At 48.8% G+C, this 27491-nt stretch overlaps 1 protein-coding gene across 8 annotated transcripts in view; it reads right to left on the bottom strand.

Moving 5' to 3' along the window:
• Arhgef7 (Rho guanine nucleotide exchange factor 7) overlaps positions 1-27491 on the bottom strand; it is a 107632-nt gene that overhangs the window by 15232 nt on the left and 64909 nt on the right. For 6 of the 8 annotated variants that reach the window (XR_009591286.1, XM_021637526.2, XM_021637527.2 and 3 more), the window contains 12 exons: positions 26723-26811; positions 19323-19417; positions 19036-19131; positions 14298-14420; positions 9918-10056; positions 9182-9241; positions 8372-8518; positions 6165-6251; positions 4647-4725; positions 4351-4490; positions 1763-1987; positions 88-181 (listed from right to left, as the gene is read on the bottom strand). Coding sequence is in view for 7 of the 8 variants with exons in the window: in XM_021637526.2 (XP_021493201.1) it covers positions 88-181; positions 1763-1987; positions 4351-4490; positions 4647-4725; positions 6165-6251; positions 8372-8518; positions 9182-9241; positions 9918-10056; positions 14298-14420; positions 19036-19131; positions 19323-19417; positions 26723-26811 (1374 nt within the window). In the remaining variant the exon portion in view is untranslated. Of the gene's footprint in view, positions 1-87; positions 182-1762; positions 1988-4350; positions 4491-4646; positions 4726-6164; positions 6252-8371; positions 8519-9181; positions 9242-9917; positions 10057-14297; positions 14421-19035; positions 19132-19322; positions 19418-22185; positions 22327-26722; positions 26812-27491 lie in introns of those variants that run through there. The other 2 variants (XM_060381379.1, XM_060381375.1) reach the window with 2 other exon arrangements.

The raw sequence follows: 27491 nt of genomic DNA, 5'->3' as shown, positions 1-27491 counted from the left end.
GCCACCTGCTTGTCAAGGTGCAGGCCCTGCTCTCCCTCAACTGCCACAGCCCACAAGGTGAGCATGCTCCCGTGGGTGGGCACTTACTCTTTCGCACAGCAAACTCCTCGTCCGAAGGCTTGCGCTCAGGCTTGCGTTTTGGCAGCAGCTTTTTCATGGTCTTGGGGCTCTTGCTGAGATCCTAGGGAAACACCAACGACAAACATGCTGACAGACTGAAACCAGACTACCACCACCAAACACCTCCCACCCCATCTCCAGCTCTCGCATTTCTCTGCCAATGCCAAAATGAATGTAAACCAAGAGCCAAGAGGACATTTCACCACCCTCATTAACAAGCCTCAGCTCTGATGACAACTCTGTTAACAGGACCAAACCGGACACATCCCACAAGTGCACACAGCAATAAGGCCTCTGCTAAAAAAGAGAAAGAACAGGTGCCTCACTGTCCATTCTGGGGTACAGAGTGAAGGGAAATAAAGTTATTTAAAAGGGAACAGAAGTAAAGCTTCTTCAGGGAAGTACACAAAATCCTAAAATTAAAGCCACGGCAGGGACCCCATTTTAAGCACAGACTAGTTCAACAACAGGACTTGCCAGCTGCTCTGTGTAGGCCTGAGTCCCCAGCTCTGAGCAAATCAGAGACAATCCCAGCAACCACCTTCCCTTTAATGTAAAACTGGAGTGTGTAGACAGCATGCTGGTTCAACCAGCAAGCACATTAGACACAGACATCTGCTTCCACACGGATGCTCTCACACGGGTGGCGAGGCGCTTCGGGGACAGAGCAGACCTCAACAGCTTCTCTTCCACTTTTATTGTTTGTTTGTGCTATTTAGAGACACAGTCTGTGTAGCCTGGCCTGGAACTAACTACATGTCTCTGTATCTGGAGTGGTGGAATTAAAGGCATGTGCCACCCACCACACACTTCTGGGCATCATTTATTAAACTCTCCTGGGGTCCATGTGGCCTCACATTTCCTACGTTATAAAGAACGACCCTGAACAGAAATCAGCTGCAAAAAAATTGTACTGTGGACTCAACAGAACACCCCTGAAATACAGGAGCACTGCAAAGGAATCCTGTGTATGCTCCATTCACTCTTTCTCACACAAGCCACCACGTCAGGTTCTCACACCTACTGGAAACCTGGCGTCTCACTCACCAAAGCTGAGCCTCCTCGGGTGAAAGCAGGGTTAGGTGGAGCACATGAGACCGCGGATACTTAGTGAAGGAAGACGCAAGTGCACTGTGGCTACACTCGGCATGCAAGGAACAGCAGGAGTGGACTGAGAAAGGTTGCTGCGACTCCCCTCAGGCCAAGGACGCAGTGCCTTCAGGGACTGACCATTTTCACTGGAAAACCTGCTCTTTACCTAGGAACTCCAGGACAGATCTTGGGCACAGTAGAGTGGCATGCAGTAGGGTAAGGCCCTTGCAGCCTGCAAATTCAGGGGCCCCTCAGGCTCAGTGCCTCGTGGGCACCAACCCTCAACTGTGGGCACAGTGCTCAGAGGACTAGAGGGATGCACGCCCATTCCATTATGTTTAAGGGCACCTCCTGGCCCTTGCAACAGAAGGGATGACAGAGAATAAGGGGCAGACCCTCTTCTCAGTTCTGAAGAAGTCACTGGGGTCTTTCTACCATGAACAGAAACACCGACTTTCATTTCTGAGGTCACTAAGCGCAGAAGCTCACGCACCCAGGTGTCAAGGCATGCTCACTGCAGCTGGCAGTCTGAGCGGCTGCAGGACCTCACCTCCTTGTAGCAGAGAGCAGCTGAGGGCCGGAGGGGAGGTGCGGGCCGCAGACAGCTCAGGCTCCAAGGCTTGGGGGTCTTCGGAGGCTCCAGGGGTCCCCAGCTGATGGTGGTATGTGGGGTGCCATGGTGAGAGGGGTGGGGGAGTGTGTGGTACGCAGGCGTCAGTGCCACAGGCTTGCTGTCCGCGTGTTTGCTGGATGGAGTGATAGGATGGGAAGGAAGCTGCCAGGCACAAAAGCAAGAGCAGAGAGAGCATGAGATGGACAAGGCCACTGGAGAAGGCCCTAACCACACGGCTTCTCCCTCGCCGTACCACGCTCCCAAGGGATGGGAGCCTAGCAGTTACTTCTGGGCAGGACACGAGGCTGCCCACATCCTTGCTGGGGCTGAGAGATCCACATTCTACACGTTACAGATATTATGTCGTAGTATATGAGACACTAGTGCAAGTATCAGTTTCACCAAGAAACAAAAACAGAACAAAAGAGCCACAGGTACCCTGACTGGAATATGACTGCTGGTGGGCATCCTCCCCGGACATACACTATCACCTGTTAATGTAGGAAAAGGCATACCAAAGCCTGTGCAGAGAGGGCAAAGAAAGCAAGAATTTTCTTGGGGCACAGCAGCCAGGCCCAACCCATCTATGGCTCTTTCCTGTTTGGGAAAACCCAGTTGCCACTGAGCTGTGTGAAGCTCTGTGGACCATTTGGCCTTCATAGAAGGATGCTAATATCTGGAATAAAGATATTAGTCTCTTAAAAATCTTAAATTATTTTAGTAAAAACAGAGTAATTTGAAATCTGATTCTTTAGTGGGGGATGTTATTAGTAAGGTTTATATTCTTAGAAAACCCTAAAACTGACCACACTGACAATGGAATGAAAATGTTAATAAGCAATACTCAAATAGGGTCTCATTTAGCTGATGCAGCCAAGGCACAAATAAGAGAAGGCCGCTGCACAGCTCTGGGGACTGAAGAGTGGGTGGGGCACAGTCCTAAACTGTGCTGGTCGCTATGGAACAGCCCACTGGTTTACCTGCTGGCTCACAGCACATTCCTGAACACTGCATAGAGCACTCCAGAACAAGCTTTCTCACACCAAGCAACCTACTGATGAGAAGGCTGCGCCCCACCTCCCTTGCAGCAGCAATACAGTAACAATTAAGCACTGGCTTGTTTCTTCTTACTGTGAAAACAAGAGCTATACCTTACGCTAGAATGAGAGATTAATTGATGCTGGACACAGCTGGATCCCAGGTTAAAACAAACAAACAAACAAAAACCGCTCCCAAAGAATTCCAGGGGAAAGCCAGTGCTTTTAGCACATGAGGTACAGTGCCTTCTCCACACCAGGACTCCACAGCTGGGCCTGGCAGGGCAGTTTCTGACTTCCACTAAGCACTGAGGCGCCAGGCCCACTTGTACAGCGCGTCTATGTCACAGGCGTGGGAAGCCTGGCCTCAGGCTATTCTGTGCACCCTCACTTGTCAGCCTCTGTCGTAGATAAACTTTTTGTTTTAGGTTTTGTTTCTTGTTTGTGGCACCTTGCACATTAGGTAAATGCTCTACCACTGAGCCAAACACCCAGCCTTTCCTTCAGGACCTTCTGAAGTAAGGATAAGTTACGAAGCACAGCTGAGTAGACTGCAGAGCTGGCCAACACAGCAAGGCAACTGAGGCCCCAACTGCTGAGACAGCACAGCAAGCCAGAAAACTGCACCCTGACATGAGACCAAGAGTGGAAAGAAAACCGCGTGGTACAGACAGGATCTTAGGTGACCTTGGTGACCCTCTCCATGAAGGCACTGATGGAAAAACTGAACTGCATGACAGAAACTATTCCAAGAGTCATACAGAGAAGGGAGAAATACCCAAAACATGAATGATGCAAGGTTCATTTCTAAAAGGTTCGCTTAGTCTTTCAATAAAAATGGTTAAATTTTAAAATAACACCAACTTCTCAAGCAAAAATGTCTACGTCTTAGTTTAAATACCAATGTTGACCTATTTTGAAATTTATATCACTAAGAAAACCACAGTGCCACTGAGTTTTTTATTAGGTGAAAAGTAAATGTTTCTGTTTTGTTGTGTTGGTTCTGTTTCTGTTTGGAGTCAGGTTCTCAGGTAAGCCAGACTGGCCACCGCATACAGGGTGACCTGGAACTTCATGTTCTCTGGCCTAACTCCCAATGCCGGGATGCAGGTGTGTGCCACTCTACCCAGCTCAGACAGGGAGGCCCGAGCTCTGTGCTAAGGAAGACCTCTACCCATTAGGCCCCAGGCCCAACCCCGTCATTTCTGAAGGTGTGTAATGCCTTTCAACACCACCATCACCTCTCCTTTGTGGAGTTTAAAATTCTCAGAAAACCACTTCCAGGCTAGTGGCTTCTGGGGTGCAGTGGGAACCCTCTGAGTAGCTCTGAGCGCCACTGAGCTTGAGAGTAGACACAAAAAGTCTGGGGCACTTTGCTCCGTGCTGACACGTGCAGAAGCAGGAGGCAAGGGTTTAGAACCCTGCATCCATGAATGGCCAACTCGGGCCACTGCTGTGAGAGCCAGGAAAGGAAGCATGTGGCCTTACTGTGTGTGATGGCACGGAGTGGGGCTTGACGGTGGGGTTGCCTGCAGATGTGACCTTCGTCTGCTTCTGCAGGTGTTCCACCCACTCGTGCAGGTCCTGCTGGTTGTTGCACGACACCAGAATCCGCTCGATCATGCTCCCTAGGGAGGAAGAGGAGGGAATACAGTAAGTGCATACAAGCACATGTGCACACCCAGAACCCGCGAGGCCTCCGGAAGCACATAAGGATCAACCGCTAGAGGACAGGATGCCGATCCTCATCATGGTGGCACGTGCACAAGCCTGGACACCATTACCTGATATTTCAAAGGCATTCCTGTGGTTCTCACTGTCCTCAAGCTTTGTGACTGTCATGCCTGTCGTTGGCAGTTTTCCCTGGAAAGACCCCAACAGTTAATGCTGTTCTAATAAGGAGGGACTTTACACGAGGAGCAAAATTAATGCACAGAAAAGCTACCATCTTAAATAACATCAAGCCACAGAGCCCAAAACTGGCCCGTGGCAGAGAATGAAGCAAGGCAGGACTTTCACCAGTGGTGAAATCTGTGGACAGAAGACAAGACACAGCTAGAGTGCCCAGTGCCACAGAGAGAAGAGGGAGCTAAGAGCCTGAAGGCCCAACTGATGAGAAACTGAGACAAGGACATATACTCAGACTAGCACATTGTACTGTCACACAAAAATTAAGTGTACGGCAATGTCAGACAGAAGCCACAGGGGTGCACAGTGGCCGTGACCCTGCCTGTAAAAATAAGACGGATTCACAATGAAGCAGATGCCAGCCAAGAAAAAACAGAATGGACAAAGCTCCTTTAAACAGCACAATTCAGCACTCAACACTTTTTCTCAGGCTACAAAAACTGTGACACCTGGTGGCCAAAGGCTACATCTTTACAAGTCTGTGAGTGCTTAGGGCCCAGGAAACAACTTAGCCAGAGGACAGATTTTACCATCAGGCAGGAGACAGGTCTTGTGCTGACAGGTTTTCCTCAACAGAGGGACTGTCAGCCTCCCAGTGGCCCACAGGCAAGGCTGCCGGCTGGGCCTTTCTTAATCAGTGGTTGATGCAGGAGCCCAAGCCACTACGGAAAGTGCTATCCCTGAGTAGGAGGCTGTGAAGTCTAAGAAAGGCAGCAAGCAGCATTCCTCTGCTCCAGCTTGACCTGCCCTGACTTTCCTCAATGATGGGCTGTGATCTACACATGTAAGCAAAACAAACCCTTGCCTCCTCACGTTTCTTCTGGTTATGGTGTATAAACAGCAATCCAAAGCAACTATTCCATTAGTGCAGTATGTAGAGGCTGGCCAGTCCTCCAGACAAGACACTGAGGGCACCTCTCAGGCCCTACGTAATGCCCCCACCACTAGTCCCTACGGCAACAGAAAAGTCCCTCACCCTGTCTCATACAACCAGCTCTCAAATTTTCTCAAAGAAATGATTAAAATCTCACACATTAAATGATGTCACTGAAAGGTTACAAGCTCAGTGTATTGAGAAGTCCTACCCCTTACAACAGATCTTAGCTCACCGCACCTCGCTGGACTTCTGTGGCTCAGAACAGAACATGAAAGCCCCAGAGAAGCAATGTGCTTTGCAGGGGACAACGCAGAGAGTGAGAAACACTGACACGGGCTCTTCACTTCCTTCCAGTCACAGCGAAAGACGCAACAGTAGTGCACACACAGGTAAGAGCACACAGTCATGACCTAGTGCCACACAGCAAATACTCAGGTGTGTTCAATATTAACACATAAATTCCTGAAAACAATTCTCACACCCACCACAGACACAAACACAAATTCAGTGTCTTTACCTGATAGATGAAACCACTCATCCTGGGACTGGCAGACAACATAAGCAGGAGGTTTGGGAAGAGCAGGAGATACCTCTCGTTCTTTTCCTAATATTAAAAAGAATCTGTTCACAAGTGTGTACACAAACCTTTATAAAAGACGCTATGGAATTTCATACCATATTTCCTACTTGAGATTTCTACCAAACTATACAGGCAGTACTAAATGCCAAAAGACTATAACCCAGTCTATATTAAACACTAGCATGGTCTGCATTAAACCTTAACAGCCAGATAATCATTACCAATAAAAAATAACCAAAGACCATTAGATTTTTTAAAACACAAAGTACCTACATGACTCAAGAAACGTGAGTCATATAAGACACCTTTAAAATAAAAAGTTTATTTAGCCAGCTGTGGTGGCACACACCTTTAATCCCAACACTTGGGAGGCAGAGCTCTGGGTACTCTAGGCCAGCATGGCCTACACACTGATTTCTACAACAGAGTAACGCAGCAGAGAGCCTGTCTTGATAAATGAAGGAGTGAATGAATCAATGAGTTTCAAGGCTTATTTCTCGCCATTATTTGTGTCTGAAGGTCTTCCTGCATGTATGTCTGTGCACCTCATGGGTACAGAGCCCAGAGAGGCCACAACACGGCATGGGGCTCCCTGGAACTGGAGTTACAGGTGGTTGTGAGCTGCCATGTGTGTGCTGTGCATCAAACCCAGGTCCCCAGTAAGGACAACCAGGGTCCCTAACCACTGAGCCCTCTTTCCATCCCTGTGTAGAGTATCTTTGAATACCACTTGGTAACTTTCTGTTCATGGCCCAGAGAAAAAGAACTTAGACAATTTTACTGAAGGATGGGGACAAGTAGATTCTTCAAGCCACAAGAAAAATAGGATAAAATGTTAAGTAAATGCTGCTCTCCTGGTAAGTATGCTACAGTTTACATCCAAAACTTAAAAATACTCATTTGCTTCATGGTAACAAAAGCCGCAGAAAACACACACATCTAAGAGACTAAAGTCCCAAGAATTTAGAGACAGAAAAATGTGTATCTGAGCTGCTGCCTTTAGATGTGGCAGGTACAGTAAACAACTCTCCCAAGCGTGTTCTTCATGATGCACACCCATTCAAAGGGTTGCAGGGCTAGGAGGCGGGGAGTCAGTATCCTAACGAAGCTGCTCAAACAACCCATCATGTTCTCCTGGAGGCACACAGGCTGGGGGCGCTAGCAGATCTCCTCCTGTTTTCAAGGGCATGGCAGCTCTGACTGTCTCTGGGGTAATACCCACCGTTGTCATGGAGCCTTAGCATTCTGGGAAATCCTGCATAGTTATCTAAAACAGAAGTTAAACATCACTTAGTTAAGGGGCTAGAGATGGCCCTGTGGTTTAAGAACACTGGCTGTTCGTCCACAGGACCCAGGTTTAATTGCCAGCACTCAAAACAGCAGCTCATGCCTGTCTGCAACTCCATCTCCAGGGAGATCGGACACGCTCTGCTGGCCTCTGTGGCACCGCATGCACCTTGTAGAAAAGCATGCACACAGACGAACACCTACACATATGAAATCATTTAAGGAACAAATTCTTGAACGATCTGAATGTTGCATATCAGTGTGGTAAAAAAAAACGAACATGACAATTTCTTACAGTGTCCACACTATCATGTGGTCAGGACACTCAGGACAAGCTCTGTGTGTTCTCTGTCCAAATGGCAGTGTGTGGGGAAGGTGAAGCTCGACAGAGTGCTCCCCCATCGAATGGACTACCTCCCAGGACGAGCAGCCATCCACAGCTAGCGCTCACTGTGGAGGGATGACACTAACACACCATCAGCAGGCCTGCGACCCCCCACAAGCAGGCAGCACACACCGGCCAGAGCCATCAACATGAGGCTCCTGAAAGCGCACTCTGATGAGAAGGCAGGCCGGCAAGTGTCTCTAGAAGAGCCTGGGTATGATGAAACATATGCTGGCTGCCTCCAGTCTTGGATAGATGGCCTCTCGGTTCATGGGCCTCTGGAACAAGCTGATTCTGGGTGGATGTGAACTGGCCATAAGCCATGTGCTCTGAGCTCTCTGCCCACACCACAAGCCCTCCATGCCTGTCAAGGATAAAAAGTGGACCCCAAATATGCGACTCCTACACACTGTCAGCAGCTCACCCTATTCCTCTAGACCTGGAATGCAAAACCTTAGGAGTGGGCCCGTACCTCATTTCCTGCACACTGAATCGTGACTTGGGACATGTACGTAACGCTGCCCAGGGTCTTTATGTCATCCCCCTCCCAGCTCCGGATGGGCTCCGTCAGAATCTGCAGCTCCAGCTCCTTCCTTTTTCGTACTTCTTGACACTGGGCCTGTGGGACACAGAATACAACTGTTTTCAGAGACAAAAGCTTCCAGAATCTTTTTTTCATACTGCTTTTGCTTGGATAACCATGCTCTTTTATACCAGCTGAAGGACTTGCTTAACTACACAGAGTGAGGGGACTCAAGCCAAGGAGACAGACGCACACGCTCTGACACCTTAAGCTACACGGGCATGCTGCCAGTGTCAGGACAAGCAATGGACAGCGGACCTAAGAACACTTCCTTCTGCTGTGCCTGCCAGCAGAGGAGCCTGAGACGAGGAAGGAGCATGTACTACACATAGAAACATGTTGAAGTCACAGCTGGCCACCATGACAAGTGAGGGCCCGTGCCCTGAATATCGATCAAGAGCCCTGGACTTGGAGGCGAGGAGTCAAAAGGCTTCACGACATCTCCAGCATGAGCTACACTGTGCATTTTCTGAATTGCAATCACCCACTTCTGGCTGTGGTGCCCACAGTGCATTCAAGTGGGCAGGACTTCCTGGGCCTGGAATGTTGTGTTTGTGTCCTTTACTACACCTCAGTAAACACTGCACTCAAGTCACACTGGTGACTGGTACACTGTGTGGCTTTTCCAGTGGATGTCAATCCAACACGCATTTGTCATGATACCGTCCGAGAGAAACTGTAGTAAGCGAAATCACTTACGGAAAGGTTCTTGAAGGCAGTCATCGATTTCTGAATATCTTGTCTATCAGGATGATAATCCTTTGGATAAAGAGAGACAGGATTAACTTTCACACAGAAAGCAGCCTGAAGACTAGCCTAAAACCTCTTGATACTGTTCAGCCATTAGCTTCTCAGCATTTGAGGGCTGCTTATCTTTTAAAGAACCATGGTGCCAAAATACTTGAGAAAAATTAACGTGGAACAAAACTGCCAGGAAGGGTCAGCAAGCTACGCTGTTCTGTAACTAAAGCCTCATGAGAACATGGTCACGTGCCAGCTTACAGCCATCTCTTGACTATTCTTCCCTAGAAGGCAGAGATCAACAGTTGTGAAGAAGGTCCGCAGACATGCCCAAGCCTGGGAATAAGCAACCCGGCAGCTCTGCGAGCTGTTGCCCCAGACTGCAATAAATGCTCTGCCATTAATCTGCAGCTCGGGCTCCTACCGCTTCTAACAAAATGCGGACAGGACACCCAACACTACTTGAAAATTATGCTTTGTAGCTTTTTGGAGCCGTTGGTGGGCAGATGTGCACACAAGGAAGTAAAAGGACAGATACTTTCTCTGAGGGCCAGAGGAGGAGAAACCCTCGATGCTTAAGGCAGTCTCTCTGAAAACCACTAAGTTACAAACTCCGGATGAACTTTGGGATGGTTTCACAGACATGAGGTCTGTCAAGGACGGCTCAGAGCCTCAGGCCAGGGAGCAGCTGCACCTCCATGTGTCTCTCCAGCTCCTTCAGCAGCGTAGGGTACTTGTCCAGGCGCATGAAGGGCTTGCTCAGGCCGGTGGTCAGCACCAGGATCCCAGGGCTGCTGGCACCTTTTGTTTCCATGAATTCTCCCAATTCCTCACTGGGCAGCAGGGCAGGGTGGGAGAGAGAAGAGGCTCCGGTTAGGGACATAGGACACAGCTCTGTTTCAGAGCCAGTTTCTTCTAAGACAAAATGGCCTACTGCGATAGCCGCAGCATTACACCCCCAGATGCGCTGGTTACCATGCAATGTGAAAAGTACCCAAAACCACTCGCACTAAGTGCACCTCTTTCCTCAATCCCACTGACCAAGCGCCCTGGGCATGCTGGTTTCATGGAGACCTTCACAAACTCTCCAAGGTCTCCAGAGAGTAGGCTGGTAAGAGCTGCAGACACACTAATGTGAGGTGTGCCTGAGAGCTGAACTGACCAGTCAGTAGGAGCAGTGCAGGCCTGCGCAGAGCAGGGTAGGCCCACGAAGAGCAGGGCCAGGCACACAGGCTCTGCTGTGGGGAGGAGGTCACAGATCACGCCCGAAAGTCAGAGAGCATTAAAATCTTCAACACTCCACCCTTTTCCTAATCGTTTTCACTACTCAGTTTAATGTTTCCTTTGTTTCAGGGTCCTCATTCCCACTAAACCCTCTACTGAGGGCAGTTTTTTCTCACGGCTCAGCTGTGGAGCTTGTTTTAGGTTTAGAGCCCTGCTAACAACACTCTCTCCACCCCATTCACCCATCCTAATGCCGCCGGGTGAGGCGAGAGATACTCATGCCACCAAGCTTCTCTGAAATGAGCAGCCCCGTCAAGCCCCCTTTCTATCGCAGATGCTTTCCCCTTTCAAAGAAGCCACCCAAGGGAAAGTGGATCCCAGACATTAAGGTATTCCAGGCTTGGGGAGATGTCACAACAGTCATTGCAGGGAACTCACGGCAGCCCCTGCTCAGAAGTCCTCAGGGAACAAGGGGAAATTTAACAGCCAGAGTCAGTACATGGGGTCTACACAGGGCATTCTTCTGGTGTCAGGAAAGATGTCCATAACAAAGAAAGCACAGAACTTCCTAGGCAGCTTCATCTTGGTGTTTCTTAATACCATAATTAAATAAAAACAATTCATTATAGCTATTTTGATAGACCAGCAGTTCTTTAGTCTTAGTTTTCATTGATTCAGGGCACTATAAAGTAACAAAGCAAAAGTAACAAACCAAAGCTGGCAAGATGGCTTAGAGGGTAAGAGCACTGCCTGCTCTTCCAGAGGACCCAAGTTCAATTCCCAGCACCCACGTGGTGGGTCACAGGCATCTAGAGTGAGACCTGGTACCCTCTTCTGACATGCAGGCAGAACAATGTATACATAATAAATAAAGAAAAAAAGAAAAACTTTTAAAAAGCAAACAAACCAGTGGAAAATCCGTTCTTACAGAATAACGTACAGACAGGAGCCCTCTGCGACCACATGTCCACTCTGAACACAACAAAAGGAAGGTGCCCTGGGGTAGAGTCCCACAATGCTAGCAGCTGCACTCCCATCTGAAGATCTGCTCAGGGCGGAACACTCTCCACCTAAGAATGCAGAACACAACTGAATCCAGGGCTTGCATGCTGTAGGCAAGCCTTGCCACCACTGAGCTGCACTCCAGCTTGCAAAAGCAAGGCTTTCAGGCTTGAATAAACTACCTTACTCAGAAACTCAAAAGCTGGGCTCAGGCTAGCAGAATCTCCTGGCCGTGCACGGCATGGCAGCTGGCTGGCCATCAGAGCCACAGGAAAGCAGTCAAGGCTGACAGCCCAGCCTCTCAGCACAGACAGCAGTCCTGAAGGAGTGAGCAGACACGGAGAACTCATGGCTCAAAGCACCAACTTACACCTCAGGAGACGGATGGGATCCATGGCAGGCTGAGAGGGAACCCTCACAGCGCAGGAACCTCAGAAGAGCACACAAACACCACATCCTGCTCTATTGGCTACCTCAGGACTCTCCTCTTTAGGGCTCAGGATCCCACACCCAGTTGCTCCTGGCCGTTCAGAGGAGGCCCTAAGGTCCCTACTCCACACTCAGCATGCCACGTCGAGCAGGGAACCGGGACACTCCCCACATAATACCTCATCTGTGTCCTTCCCCCTGGTTATTTTGAGATGTTGTGCTTGCCTTTCCGACAGGACTCAAATAGTCACTGGGGTAATAGCAGAGTGGAGGTGAAACGCACCGTGCGTGGGCATTTCTCCTCAGCTCTGCTGCTTTAACTGACTCCCTCCCACGAGAAGGAAGTTAGACTCTGCCCAGGACTGTCCACCTTGCCACTATCTCTCTCAGTCTCTCTGTGTGCATGTGTGTGTCAGGGGCGGGGAGGGGGCAAATACAAGGAGACATCTTTATCTCCTTTTTTACTACATCAATACCTAAACAATAATTAGAGACACAAACTCAGTACCTGTGTTTTTATAAAAGTTCGTAACTTGTAAGCTCAAGGAGTCAATCTAAAGTAACTAAATATAAGCTTTATGCTAAGGAGAGTAAGAGGCTGAGCCAGTCCCATCCCAGAGAGAAAGACGGATGTGCCAAGGTGCTGGCTTCCACTTCCTCTCTGACTGTGAAGCCCCTTTCCCTGTACAGTGGCCCAAGACTACCACTTCCACACAGAACTGCAGGTGTTAAACACGGAGTCAGCCACACTGTGGGTTCTTGCACATGAGGCACCAAGAAGCAGAAAATGGCCAGGGTCACTTACTTTCCTTACTGAGGCCCAACAAACTAATGAGCCCTCACTGTGTCTGCCCTTCTGTGTGCAACGCACACAGGTCCTCTATGCTCTACTCCAGCCTCTGCTGCTTTTCTGGTTGGCGACAAGGCCAGCTCACCCAAGGTGTGTACCTGTCCCATTAGCTTTACATCAGATGTTCAGTTAAGAATACACTAAAGTTACTAAAATAAAAAGCACAATGACCAAGAATCTTGATGCTGATGAACACTTTTCTACTAGTAGCTTTGAACAATACTGAACTTTTTATAAAAGCAGCTGATTTCTTCTAATAATAATAAAATTGGCATGTTAATAAAAAACATGGTCCCTGTTACCCTCAGAAGCCGCTCCTGAGCTCAACAGACATTTGCTCAGTCACTGGTATGATGGTGGCTCACAGTTCCCTGCACTCATCATAACGGGACCACAAAGTACCTGAAGCAAGCCAGCAATCTCCCCCAACGCCCAGGAAACGGCCAGCACTGTATGCAACAAGTGAAATCTGCACAGTGATTTTGTTTCGGGAGGAAGGCAAAGGCTGATGGTCTACAGCTGAGTGTCCTGACTGCCAACGATCCTCACTTAAATACCTGCTTCTTCACTCGCACCCGACAACGACCTGAAGCCACACGTAGCTCACAGCAACTTCCTAAACACCAGCTCCCCACCAAAGCTCTCAGACTAAAAAAGTGTTCAGAGGGATCCTCTGAACACACACACACACACACACACACACACACACACACACACGTGCACGCCTGATACACACCCATGTCTGCACCTGAGGGCATACATTAACAAGCAAGGGAAGGATGTTGGGTGTCCTGCTATGTCACTCTCCACCATAATCCTGTGACACAAAGCCTCTCATTTAACCTAAAGCCAGTCCAGCAGCCAGTAGGCTCTAGCAACCCTCCTGGCTCTTCAATGGGGTTCCACGCGTGGCCACATTCAGCATTTTCAATGGGGGTGCTGGGGTCCAGACTCAAGCTCTCATGCTGTACAGCAGGCACTGTTACCCAATGAACCACCCTTCTAGCTACAAAACAGTCCCAAAGACTCATAGGACACAACATTTTTGGAGGTGTGTCCTTGTGGGAGTAGGCCTAGTGGAAGGCATGCGGAGGTGGGTAGGGCAGGCTTTGAGGAGCTCAAGGGAGATCCTTGAGTGTGTCTCTTCCTGCTGCGTGAGGATCCAGACATGGATCTCAGCTCTCTTCGTTATGTTTGTCTGTGCATGACCATGCTTCCCAACGTGACCACAATGGACTAAGCCTCTGAACTGTAAAGCAGCCCCAATTAAATGAGTTCCTTTATATGAGTTGCTGTGGTTGTGGTGTCTCTTCAGAGACAGAACCCTAACACCAAGACACAGCCCCCAAATCCCTTTTTTTCACAAACACACTGTGGATCAGCCTTCTGGAGTTCTTAACAGATGTTCGAGCACTCATTTTGTTATTATGTAATATTCTGATATTCTCTGACTTTATTTTGATAAGCCTATCCTTGTTTAGTTTGCACACTACTCCATGCAGTGTCTAGAGGTACAGAGCTGCCCACCTTCCCCTCTGGCCCAGATGTCTCTGGCCCAGGCCAACGAACCTGTGCTCTGTGAGGACGCTCACAGCAGATGGGTGGTTGGCACAGTAAGCAAGGTACAGGGTCCTCATCTGCGGCATCAGGCTCAGGAAGCACCCACCAACTCTCTGCTGGGCCTCTGGAGACCTGTAGGTGTGAGATACAGACACCATCAGACAGGAAAAAACAGCAAGCAGCAGATGCCCCAGGCTGTCCTCTACCCATTCCCCATGCCCTTCTGCCCCTGTCTACTCCTACAGGCTGAGGGGTTAACCTGCCACAGACAGCCATCTGATATGCCACAGTGACTGGCCAACCTAGCTAAACCCATGTTCTCTGTATGGTGAGGAAAAAATAAGTCCTGAAGCCTCAAATGCTGTACATCAAATGCTGTAACTTCTAAGTTACATATGGCTGTCTAACTGGAAGTTAGCAAACATGGCTACCTAGCTGGAAGTTTTCTACCCATGTAGAAAACTACCCAGGTGGCACAAGTATAAGTACTAAAGACAGGTTTCACTGCAGGTGACCAGGGCTAGAGATGAGCCACCTCCAGTCTCAAACTCCAGAACAAAAGGCCAGTGGAAGCCGCTGTGGAGATGAAGAGCAGACAGCAAGTGCTGAGACTTGACACATGCAGGGGTCACTGGGAATTTGAGGTGCTTTGCCTATCTCCCGAGTGTAGGCCCGGACAGGGAGCCTGAGAGGATACCCCACCTTCCCTCTACCCCAGTAGTCCACGCCCACCGATTCCTAGCACACTGAAAGGAAAGAGGACTTGCTGCTCCCTGGGCACACTACACAGAAAAAATAGGACCAAAACTACTAACACCAGAACTCCTCAACAAAGTCAAATCAGTGAGTCTTGATCCATGGTCACTGCTGCTGAAGCATGATTTGTGTGGAGAGGAGAGACCCTCATGGACAAAACACCTCTAAAGGACTGCGCTACAGAAAGGCCCGTAGAGCATCTTCTTGGTTAGTGCTTGATAGGGAAGGGCCCAGCCCATGCGGGTGGAGCCATCCCTGGGCTGGTGGCCCTGGGTTCTACAAGAAAGCAGCTGAGCAAGCCATGAGGAGCAAGCCAGTGAGCAGCACCCTCCATGGCCTCTGCGTCAGCTCCTGCCTCCAGGCTCCTGCCAGGTTTGAATTCCTGTGTCAACCTTCCCTTGGGAAGGCATTCTAAATTATGTACAGAACGTATTTGAGTTATAATCTGCTCCTGAGAAAAGAAACAAAGACACTGTATCTAAGAATTAAGACAACTGACAAGTTCCATGAACACTGTGACACAGGGCTGGGGTGCAGAGCATTTTCTTAATTAGTGATTGATGTAGAAGGGCTCAGCATACCTTGGTCATCTAGACTGCTTTCTATTCTAGGAAATTTCTAGAACTTCATTCCTTGACTTCCTTGCCTGTCTTAAGGATTCTAGTTTGAGACTAGTCTGGTATATAAAGTGAGTTTAGGATAGCCAAGGCTACACAGAGAAACCCTGTCTCAAACAACAACAACAAAGAAGTCTAGATGACCAAGGTATACTGCTGTGCACCTGATGAAAATTCCAAAATAGAAAAGAGACAAATATAGGCAAATCAAAGAAATAATCATAAAATTGGGCAGAATGACCAAGCAAGATGACAGTGTCCATACAGGAAGTGCCTCCCATATTTCATGGGGTAAACAGTAACCCAGACAGCACTGCAGCTCAGGTCAGATCCTACAGACAGCCACCGGAAGCTGAACCAAGCCTCACAGAGGGCCAAGCCACTCCAGGTTCCCTCAGTGCCACAGACTCAACACAGCAACATTCAGTCGGTACAACCCTATTTGCGGGAACTCAGGCCTGTGCTGACCAACTGCCCAGAGTACACAAGCCTTCAGAAACAAGGTCAAACAGAGGAAGACAGCAGGGCTGACCACAAAGGAGGCACGTGGACCCCTGGAAGAAGGCTGGATCATGCTACCCATCAGGGTATCTATCCTCTTTGTTCTGCTTTTCCCTCATGAACCAAACCCAGGCCCTCTACGGGAGCAACAAGTGCTCATAACTGCCGAGCTGTTTCTCCAGCCCCAGGTTTTTAGTCACAGGGTTTTTCTGTGTGGCCTTGGCTGTCCTAGACTCACTTTGTAGACCAGGCTGGCCTCAAACTCACAGAGATCCTCCTGCCTCTGCCTCCAAGAGCACTGGGATTAAAGGTGTGCACCACCACACAAGCTTTCCAGGTTTTTGTTTTTGTTTTAAATGTGGCTATCTTAATTAGGTTTTCTGCAAGAAGGGAGGAAGACAATGTATTTTTAATCAACATTCTGCTCTCAGACAACCCCTGGCTCTATCTGGACAGTGGGGGAGCAGCAGGCGTATTTTTAACCTTACTCTTGTTCGCAAGCCATCAGAAGAGGTTGGGCAGTTCCACAGACACATCAGGAGGATGCGCCTGAGATGGTTCAGTTCCTACTACCCACCCACCCATATGGAGGCTCACAAACCTCTGCAATTCCAGCTTCAGGGGCTCTGACGGCCTCTTCTGACCTCCACTGGCACCAGGCTCACACTTGGAACACACACATACATGCAAGCAAAGCACTCATACACATAAATGAGAACAGTAAACTAAAGACCTGAAACAATAACCTGGGTAGCAAACCCAACTCATTAGATCACTCAAGAAATTCATTCATTCTCTGCCTTCAACTGACTCAACGGCCAGACACCTGCCTGACAAGTATGTCCAACAAGAGAAAAACAAGGAGAAAAAAAAAAAAAGATGGGAAGCTCCTTACTTCAACAGGCACTTCTACAGACAACATCTGGGAGCAGTGGGACCCAGTGCTGACAAGGCTGCAGGAAGCAGATCTCCCTCACAGACCAGTGGACTCAGCTGCCTCCGCTAAGGCAGCTGTGCTTCACAACCACCTCTCAAGAGGGGCAAGGACCAGGAAACTGGAGGGGCATGAGCCACAGCCATAGTCACCTTGCTGCATCTCTTCCCGAGGCTGAGGAAGCCCACGGTTGGGTGCTCCACATCTCCCCTGAATCTACTGCCACTCTGCCTTAGGTCACACTTCAGGACCAGCCAACAGCAGGCTTGACACCCTGCCTCAAGACAAAAACAGCTCAAAACCAGACTTGGGACCTTATCCCAAGTCTCTGCCTTGCCTTCCTAAGGTAGTGGCACCAAGGTTTCACTGTGGCCTGATGCTACACATCTGTGATCCCGCTCTCCAAAGAAACAGAGGCAAGAGGAACACAAGCAAAAGGTGTGCTGGGCTACAGAGAAAACTCAGCGCCAGCCTGGTGCCTGTCAAGAACTTGTCTGTCTCTTCTGAATTCTAATTTTATGTGTATGATTGTTTTGCTGGCACGTATGTCTGTGCACCCCACTGGTGCATGTGGAGACCAAAAAGATGGTGTTGGATACCTTGGAACTGGAGTTACAGATGGCTGTGAGCTGCCATGTGAGTACTGGAAACTGAACCCAGGTCCTCTGCAAGAGCAGCCAGTGCTTTTAACTCTAGGGCCTTGTCTCAAAATTTAAGCAAACAAACAGCAGCCTGTATTCTGTAAGGAACATGAGCTGGTGTGTTGTGAAACCTTTGTCTATGAAGAAACAAGGAACTGCTACCACCCTAAATGTTGGTGAAGTAACATTATCCCCAAAGTGAACAGTCTGTAAGGTTCTATTTTAACAGAATGTAAGCTGTTTCTCATAACAAAATACAGGAATCCCAAGCTTATCTCAAACCTTTTAAGACATGATAACATTCCCAGAATTAATTTTTAAAATGTCTTTACATTTGTGTAGGGGTATGTGCACACAGCCCTTATGGAGAGGTCAGAAGACCATTTGTGGCAGTCAGTTCATGCAGTTCCTGGGGATAGAATTCACATTGCCACCAAGGTGGCAACCATTTTTCCCCACTGAGCTGCCTCTCTGGCCCAGAATTCATTGTCCTGTAGAAGCAGTGGGCAAGTCCCACTCCATGTTCTCAGGCCAGGGTCACTGGTACTAAATGAAAAGTGCTTCATGCATCTATTAGGAGTAAGGTGAATCACAAGGAAGAAATTCTGTCAACTGGAACAATGTTACAGGCCAGCAGGAGGGCAAACTCTGAGAGCCTTCAACACCAGGACTGAGCTGCAAGCAGCCCAGACACCCTGAGGGGGAGGGGCATCCTCTAAGAACCAGTGCTTCCCACTATGGGGAGAGAGAGGACACCGGCTTTGCACTCTAGTCCAATTTTGTCTTCAACCTTAACCCCCCCCCATAGGTCACTGAGATTAGTGTCCAGTCCATGTTAGGAACTAACTAAACAAAGAGCATATATGGAAGTGACCATGTGGTTACTTCTAAAAGCCCTTGGCATGCTACCCACACGTGACAATTTACCTTCTACCAGCTCTTCGCAGGCCACACTAACGCAGAAACAGAAGCCAACACTGGAAAAAGCCACCCTCCACAACCTGGCACACAAAAAGGTCAGCCACGGGTCACTCTACCCCTGATCAGCCATGCCACATCCTCTTCCTCATCAGCTTAAAACATCACTCTTTCTCCCGAAGTCTGTCCCTGCCTAAAAAAAACCTGTCATAAAAACCAGCCAGTCTATCTCACAGCTTTCACTACAAAATTCTCCCCAAAATAAAAAAATAACCCAACTTGTATCTTCAGAACTGGTTAGTTCTAAAGTTATGTTCACCTTGATGCTTTCATACCAACTGAACACATACAAATTTGTAAGCTCTCAGCAGTTTACTTACTTTGTACATTCTTCCAGGGACTGTACAAGCACTTGCTGGAAGGAAGATATTTCCTCTAGATTTCCCATTAAAAATGAAGTGTTTGCTGAACTCAACCTAAGGCCAAAAAAAACCAAAAGCTGTCAGTGGCCTGACACACGTCCCAACTTCCCATGACCTAATAACACGGTACTGCGCCCATGGCAACCTGGTGCTCTGACCTCTACCCACCACCTCCCTTTTTCCCAAACACAAGTGCAGACTGAGGGGGACCAGCCTGTGCTCAATGCACTCTCTGGCCAACTTACTTCTCGCTGGTCTGCAGTGGCCGCAGGTAGGTGGAAAGCATCGACTGCAGCTCCTTAGAATATTCATGCTCTGTTTCTAGGATGTTCTGTAGCACCTGCAATAAGTAATGTATGACCATCACTCACACTGCAAAAGGTATTTGACACAACTTACAAAGTTTAGCCAAGTTCATCACCATTTTTCAAGTCTCACTTTGTTGCTTGCACATTATACCAACACAATTACTGGATTACTCATTTGTGGTTATTAACTACTAACGACAGGTATGCCCAGGTTGAGTGAAAGCACATTCCATCCTTGGCCAACAAAGCCAGGTCTACTTAAATTACAAAGACAGACTGTGGACAGTCCCAAAGCACCTACAGACAGATATGTCTCTAAAATGCTGTGTGGTGAGGAGAAAAAAAAAAAAAAGCCACCACCAAGCACTGCATACAAGTCTATAGTCTAAGAGCAGAAAACTAACTACGGTGACAGGGATCAGAAGAGAGGGGAACAGACTGGCTCTGTGTTCCAACCTTAAGTACAAGGCAACACAGGTCAACACACTTGCTGAAGCTCACTGAATGAAATCAGACCTGCTCATTCTTGTATGCAGCTGAGCATCCCTAAGCAAAACAATCCAAACCCAAAGTGACCATGAATCTTAAACCTTTTGAGCACTACCATGATGCTTCAGGGTTTAGACTTCAGACCATTTCAGAATTTGGTTTAGGAATACTGAACCAGTGAGGTCTATGCAAACACCCCCAAACTCCAGAACCCGACAAAGTTCTGATTCCAAGCCCTCTGATGGTGGACACTTAGCCTGTATGTAAGACATAGCTCAATTAAATATGTGAGCTTCACTCTTGACGGAGTGTAAAATACTGAGTGGGAAACAGGGACTTTCGCTCGACAATGGGGTCCCAGAGCACCTCAGACGACATGTATTAAAGATGAAAGGCCTATCAAAATAAAATATTTAAATCGGCACTTATTATTCTCAAAGATAATTATAAACTAACTCTAAAACTAAAATCTTTCCAAATAGCTTTGAGTATAACAAAGTTAGCAAGAACTAGTGAACTCCTAAAATGTCCAAACAGCTTCAAAATACCAAACAGATGAACTTAAATGCTTCCCACCAGTAACTGCCAACACCACAGGTACCTGACCAAGCAGGACAGAAGGTACAGCCTTCCTAAGGGTCAGGGGTCACAAGCACTGACAGTAAAACATCAGACATATGTCCTTCCCCCAGCTGCTAACCTGCTTTAGTCAGTAGTCCTTATTCCCTGAAAATAATGTCCTTTATCTGGGCCTGGTATGCACACCTGTCAGCTCAGCCACTCAGGAGGCCAAAGCAGGACAATACAAATTTAAGGATTGCTTGACCTCTGAGGCAAGTTCTAGGCCAGCATGAACAACATGGGCAAGCAGCATAGGCTTTCAGAGAGAGAAAGAAAATGAGTGAGCGAGAGAGAGACAGACCTGGGAACAGTCTCTGAGATTAAGACCCAGGATACCTCCCCAACCCACCCATACATACAGACATAGTTTCCATTTCAGAGCATTTGGCTCCTTAGATGTTGTACACCTGGTGAACTGCAGAGCCAAAAAGTGACAGTGGGTCCTTCTGTCACTGGCCCCACAGGGCAGCTCCAGGCCCCAAAGGGCAGGGATCAGAGATCTACAGGGGGCCCAGCAGAGAGGGATGGCCTTCCCAGCCCTTTCCATCCCACCCTTTAGAGAGCCAGGCTGTTTAGCGAGGTCACACAGTGTGGGCTTTCTGAACACTTGCAGCATCTATGTACTACCTGCCTCACAAAGGCCATACCCGCCTCCTAGCTCATCACACAAACACTCAGGAGCTGGTCAAGATGGCAACACCTCATTTTCTGGCCATGATCTCCGATAACTCTAAAGCCAATTCAAACACTTCAGCCTTCATCTGCACTGCCTGATGGCTCTTCAGTTCAGTGCTGCCTCTGTGAGCTCTAAGGAGCCCTAAGTAGATGAAGCGTCACAAGCAGCTTCGAAACACCACAGGCTCTGTCTCTGCTCATGCCCGACTCAGGCTTCATCCTGAAAGGACTTATTCATGGGGACAGCTGGGAGGTAGCCAGGAGGGGGAGGGGGCCACGCAGGGAGTTCATTCCTTTGTGGGGAAATCTGGATGCTGCACCCAAATTGACAATGTCCTCCTATGACACACTCACTGAACCCAAGTGTCAAAGGCCTGGTGACAGAAGCACACCGGGACTCCAGAGACTGCTCCGGAGGCAGTAACTTAAACCAGGCACAGCTCTCAAAAAGCAACAGGAGAAGAGGGCAGCCAGCACAAACCTCAGGTCTGAAGAGAAAAGGATATTCCCAGGATGTGTAAGAGGAGAAGCTCTATGACAATGCTGCGGTACAGGGAGGAGGAACAGCTGGAGACCTTAGCTAGACACACCCTCAAAAACCTAACAAGTTCCTAAATCGACGAGGAAAGAAAAGCACCAGTAGAGAGAGTCATGATGCAAAGGACATCAGCAGCCTTCCTCAGCTGCAGTCCTGAACACAGCCAGATGCACGCTAAGGTTTCTGGAAAGAATGCCACAAAACTACCCATAGCCTGCGGGAGTAAGTCCAGCAAGCTGCTTCACCCCAGCTACTGTGCAGTGCCGCGTGTGACTTTTCAGAGCCCAGCTGAGAACCATTCTGCAATGCTCCCCAGAAAACAAGGCAAGACACACTGTGTCTGCACAGGCAGACACAGCCACGCACTCACCTGCTGCACCACTGCCATCAACCCCTCACCCCGGGAAGCGCATGTGCTTTTTGACCTGGGGACCTCGGCACCCTTCCTGGCTCGAGTCTGCCAGTCATCAGACTCACCTCTCCTTCTCTTTGTACCTCAGGCACACGCTGACTGCTGCAGGACCCCATGGACCTCTCCCCAGTGGCCACAGCTCCATCACACCATGACTGGGAGCTCAGAACCTAGCACAGTGTTCAGGGAGATGCAGGCTTTGCGAGCCACAGTGCTGAAGAAGGCCAAAGGGAAAACGCAGGCGGTATGGCAGACTCTGAGTCACGAGACACAGAGCTGTCCAGTCATACAATAGTGCCACACAGGAGGGCGGGCACCCTCAGCAGCCATACAGATGTCCCTAATATCTCCCGCCCCAAAACAAACCAACTCAAGAGGGACCAACTCCCACACTGTGTGGACACAGACACTTGCTTCATGGGAGGCATGTTAAAGGAGCATGCAGCGTATCTGACTTGAGATGTCCTGTGCATCCCTTAAGCGTAACTAATCTATAGGGCTGAAGATGATGTTCAGTGACAGAATGCCTGCCTATCACGTGTGAGGCCCTGGACTCTATCCTCAGCACTGGAAAAAAGTTCAAACGTTTATAAACATAAGAACCACACAACACAGGTCACTGGTTTAAGATTCCCCCCAAGATCACCACAGAACTAAACCCAACTGTTTGCAATACAATCCTAGTTTATGCACCAAGGGCTAGTGAAATGGCATACCTACCCTAAGCAGTCTTCCACTCTGCCAACCATGCCTAACGCACACTGCCATGGAGTGTGGTCTTTCTGTGTGTTTGTGTGGGCATGCATGTGTACATGTGTACATGTGGAGACCAGAAGCCAGCACTCAAGAGTCTTTCCAGTCACTTCCCTTGTAAGGTTTTTGAGATGGGGAACCTGGAAGTCACTGATTCAGCTGGAGAAACTTGCTGGCCAGGGAGCTCTCCAGATCACTGTCTCCTCCTCCAGGGAGCTCCGCAGATCACTGTCTCCTCCCCGGAACCCCACCAGCTTCTACAAGGACGCTGGACTCACACTCAGGCCTTCATGCTCCCACAGGAGGCACTTGGACTGAGACACTTCCCCTCTCCCAGGCCAGTCTATGTGAATTTTCCAAGCATGAAGTGTAAAGCTGGACCCTATCACAGCTCCACATCCGGCAGCATGAGTGCTCTGTGATTTGTCTTGTGCTCTAGCAGAGGCTTGGTTTTGCCTGCTGCAGAGACTATATGATGTTTGGAATTCTGGGAACTTTTCAGAGGATATATAAATGGGAGGGCCCCAAGAGGCAGGGTCAATAGTCATCGGTTGTAGTTTGTCAGTAGTTGTGCTCAAAGAAGAAACAAGGAAGAAATTAGATTCAAGGATCTCTCTCTCTCTCTCTCTCTCTCCCTCTATCCTTCTTTCTCTCCTATCTAGTGATACTATGTGAAACCAGCAGATAAAGGGTGGAAAAAGAAGAATCCACAAGGCAGCAAAGACTAGCTACAGGGGTGGGGAGATCTGCCCACTGGGGTGGGGCCATTCCCTGAGTTATGACTCTAGGCGGAGCACACACATTCCCTGCTCACTTTTTCCTGAATCCTGAGAACACAACATGACTAGCTGCTTCTACCTCCTGCTTCCTGACTTCCCCACCACAACGGACTATAACCCAACACTGTAAACCAAAATAAACCGTTCCTTTAAGTTGCTTTTGTCAGGTATTTTACAAGAACAGGAAAAGAAACTAAGACAGTATCTTGGTTTACATTTACCTTTAATAACCTCTTGACCCAGTTAACTGGCAGACAAGTGTGCTTTAATATGTACCTTTTAAAACAAATAGTTTTACTACATACCTAATTCAGGACTCTACTAGGTTTGGGAGAGACGTTTCTTCCAAATGTTAAAGATTTACCAAATAAGGGGCGGAGAAACAGCTCACACACTGGCTACTCTTCCAGAGGATCTTATCTACCTTTTAAAACAAATAGTTTTACTACATACCTAATTCAGGACTCTGCTAGGTTTGGGAGAGACATTTCTTCCAAATGTTAAAGATTTACCAAATAAGGGGCGGAGAAACAGCTCACGCACTGGCTACTCTTCCAGAGGATCTTGGTTCAATTTCCAGCACACACATGGCAGCTCACAACTGCCTGTAACCTGTATACATACATACAGGCAAAATACCAATGCAAACAAAATAAAAATAGATGTTGTTTAAAAAAGGAAAAGAGCATTATAAAAACTTACCAGACAAAAGTGGATCAGAAAATCCATGTCAGAACAGTAGCCTTCGGGAACACACCCATCCACACGCACAGGCCTCAGTACTGTGCAGAGTGAGACACTGCACATGCAAACCCAGACCCTACTCTACTCCAACCTTGGCTACTGCCCAGGACTAGACAACCCAGCCACTTGCTTCCTTCTTTTAAGAAAAGGAATCTGACTGCGTTATCACAATTCTGAGTTAAGCAACAGGACACGCTATCTACCCACCACCTAATACATCCCGACCACCAAGAGCACCATTCGGAGCCTCTCTGTGAAAGACTTTTTAGGTCAGGAGATCTTGAGCCTTCCCTGCGGTTAGGAAACTCATCTCACACTCACTCACTCAGTCACCTACCCACTAGACATTCAGTTCTCACTGTGCTGGGCCTCCCCTGTCACCTGAAACTGCAGCCTGTGCCACCCTGGCCCACATCAAACAACAGAGAGACCTGCTGGAGGAGCTGGAGGTGCCCCCCTTGCACAGAGACCATGTATCAGATATAACAAGTGGGGCGCTACCAGAAGAGCCAGAGAATCAGCAGGTCTCCCAAAGCTCACCTCTCAGGCTCAAAAGGTTCAGAATGACCGTCGAAGGCTCATGTCTGAGTGCTTGGTCCCCAGTGGGTGGAACTGTTCGGAAAGGTTAGGAGGTGTGGCCTTGTTGAAAGAGTATATCACTGGGGGGGGGACAAGCTTTGAGGTTCCAAAATGCCATGCCAGTTAGTGTGTGCCTGCCCCTTCTCTGACTTTTCCCTTTCTCCCTCCCTCCCTCCTTGGGGGTCATATGTAACCTCTCAGCTGTTGCTCCAGTGCCCATGCCTGCCTGGCTGCCTGCCACCATGTTCCTCATCATGATGGTCACAGACTCTAACCCTCTGGAACTGTGAACCCCAGTAAATATTTTCATTTATAAACTGCCTTGGTCACACTGCTGCTCAGGAGCACAGGAGAATGCACAGGAGATGTATGCCTACTTCAGACATTTGGAGATTACAGGCACCTACCTGTCACAGTCTGTTTAAGTATGTTAAGGAAAAAGCCACCCTGCATTTCTTCCATACTAGACATGAGCAAGTTACGTCCTGCAACAGCACGATGTGCTCAGGTGGGAAAGCCTGCTGAGTGGGCAGGCCCCAGTGATGAATGCGGGCATATCCATGACTGTTAGTGTCTCGGAGCAGGGGATCCAAGTCCTCACTGGATCCCAATGGGAAAGATGCCTGTCATCATGCTATGGGTTGAGGCAGTAGTTTCACTCTCAGGATCCAACACGTTCAGACAAAGCAGGTCCTGTCACAGGCATGTCTCTTCTAACTGCATGACCTGCTCACTGGACTAAGATCTCACGGGCAGCCTCAGAAGCGACCAGGATACCAGCTTGAAAACAGAATGGTATGGCGACATCAGCCACCTATTTTGTTCTCAAGAGTTTCTAAATGTGCTGCCTGGTGCCATGGAAACCTCTATGGCACTTTACCAAGCACCTGACGACTAATCACATTTTCTTTTCACATTACAAGGCCAATGCTAAAAATATCAACCTCATGCTGCAGGTCAAGTCATTGCTTGGAACAGCCAGCAGCTCATCTGTGACCCATTCCACGGGTAAGCAGCAAGGCTGCTTAGAGACAGGACGCATACCCTTCCATTGCACCACACTGCCAGAACCTCAGCTAGGCTGCTGTCATCAGCACTCTCAGTGGAGAGCTGAGTGCACACGGGAGCAAACCTGAGGTGCAGGAAACTGACCTGACAGATGACCACCCTTGCCACACTCAGAGACTCTAGACCAGCGGTTCTCAACCGTCTAATGCTGCCACCCTCTAGAACAGTCCCTCATGGTGTGGTGACCCCAACCAGAACATCACTATTGCTGCTACCTCAGAGCTGTGATTTTGCCACTGTTATGAACCATAATGTAAACATCTGTGTTTCCCAATGGTCTTAGGTGACTCCAGAGAAAGAGTTGTTTGATGGTCAAAGGGGTCACAATCCACAGACAGAAAGACACTGGTCTAGGTGCTGCCTCTAACTCCTTGTGTGCTGACAGTCTCCAGAAAGACAAGAGCAAGAAACAACAGAGAGCAGACCCTATAAAGCTGAGGATATCTAATCCAGTCCCACCAGTCCGCCTGGCCCCAGAAGCACACCAAGACTCTTTAAGTCACGCACCACACCTTTGAAATCTCGCCTTTACACATTCAATAGTTGGGGGGCACTGTGTGTGACAAGAGGTGGGACAATGCCCACAGTGGACGCTCCCTCAAGGACAGCAGACTGAGTATGTACAACAACTGCCTTTGTGTTCTCTGGACGCCTGAGAAGCTGCCCTGCAGTTACTCACCACATTGTAATAGCTCTTGTTGATGGCAGTCGTATCGAACCCTTTGGGGGGGCTCTTCAAGGTTCCAGATTTGGGGGACACAGGCTTCTCTGCAATTAAAAAAGAAGGACGATTTACTATCAGAGCCAAGTTAACAAGCATAGCAGGCCTGTGCACCAAAGCCTCACCCAAAAACCAGCCTGAGAAGGCAAAAGAAGGCCCCACACAGCCACTAGCAGACCTCCTTCTCAGGCCAGTTCCCAGAGGCCACAGGGCCACGAGCTCTACCACACCCACACCCCTTCACCCACCCCATTCTCCTGGCCTGGGGAAGCATCCAAGAAATTACACTTAGGGTCAGCAACAGTAGAACTGTCCGGCTACACCTATGCCTTCTCAGGTCATAAATATAAAGTGTTACCCAAGAGAACTGGAAAAATGTCAGCAGGTACATAAGGGCATCAAAGCACCAAGACCCATGGTTTTGGGGAATTCCCTGTGTCCAATTGGTGACAGTGAATAGGCTTCTACATAAGCAGCGTGTGTGCACAGTGCACGTGGGGAAAAGCAAAGCTGAGCTACGCAGAGACAGCTCACAGCCCGACTCCGCCTGGGCCTGCAGCACACCTGCCATCTGACACCACCCACAGACCCCACTCCATAGGAGAGGGCGGTAAGCATCAGTAGCTCTGAGTAGTCCTGTCTGTCTCTAGCAAGGCTGCCATGGGTGCTGGGGGGTGGGGGGATGTCAGCCAGCAAGTGTTTCTACTGGTGTGGGGAGGGGATCCAC

The sequence above is a fragment of the Meriones unguiculatus genome, chromosome 4, assembly GCF_030254825.1.
Source record: "Meriones unguiculatus strain TT.TT164.6M chromosome 4, Bangor_MerUng_6.1, whole genome shotgun sequence".
Taxonomy (NCBI): Eukaryota; Metazoa; Chordata; class Mammalia; order Rodentia; family Muridae; genus Meriones; species Meriones unguiculatus.
The sequence above is the reverse complement of the archived record's forward strand: the minus strand, read 5'-3'. Positions and strand labels throughout refer to the sequence as shown.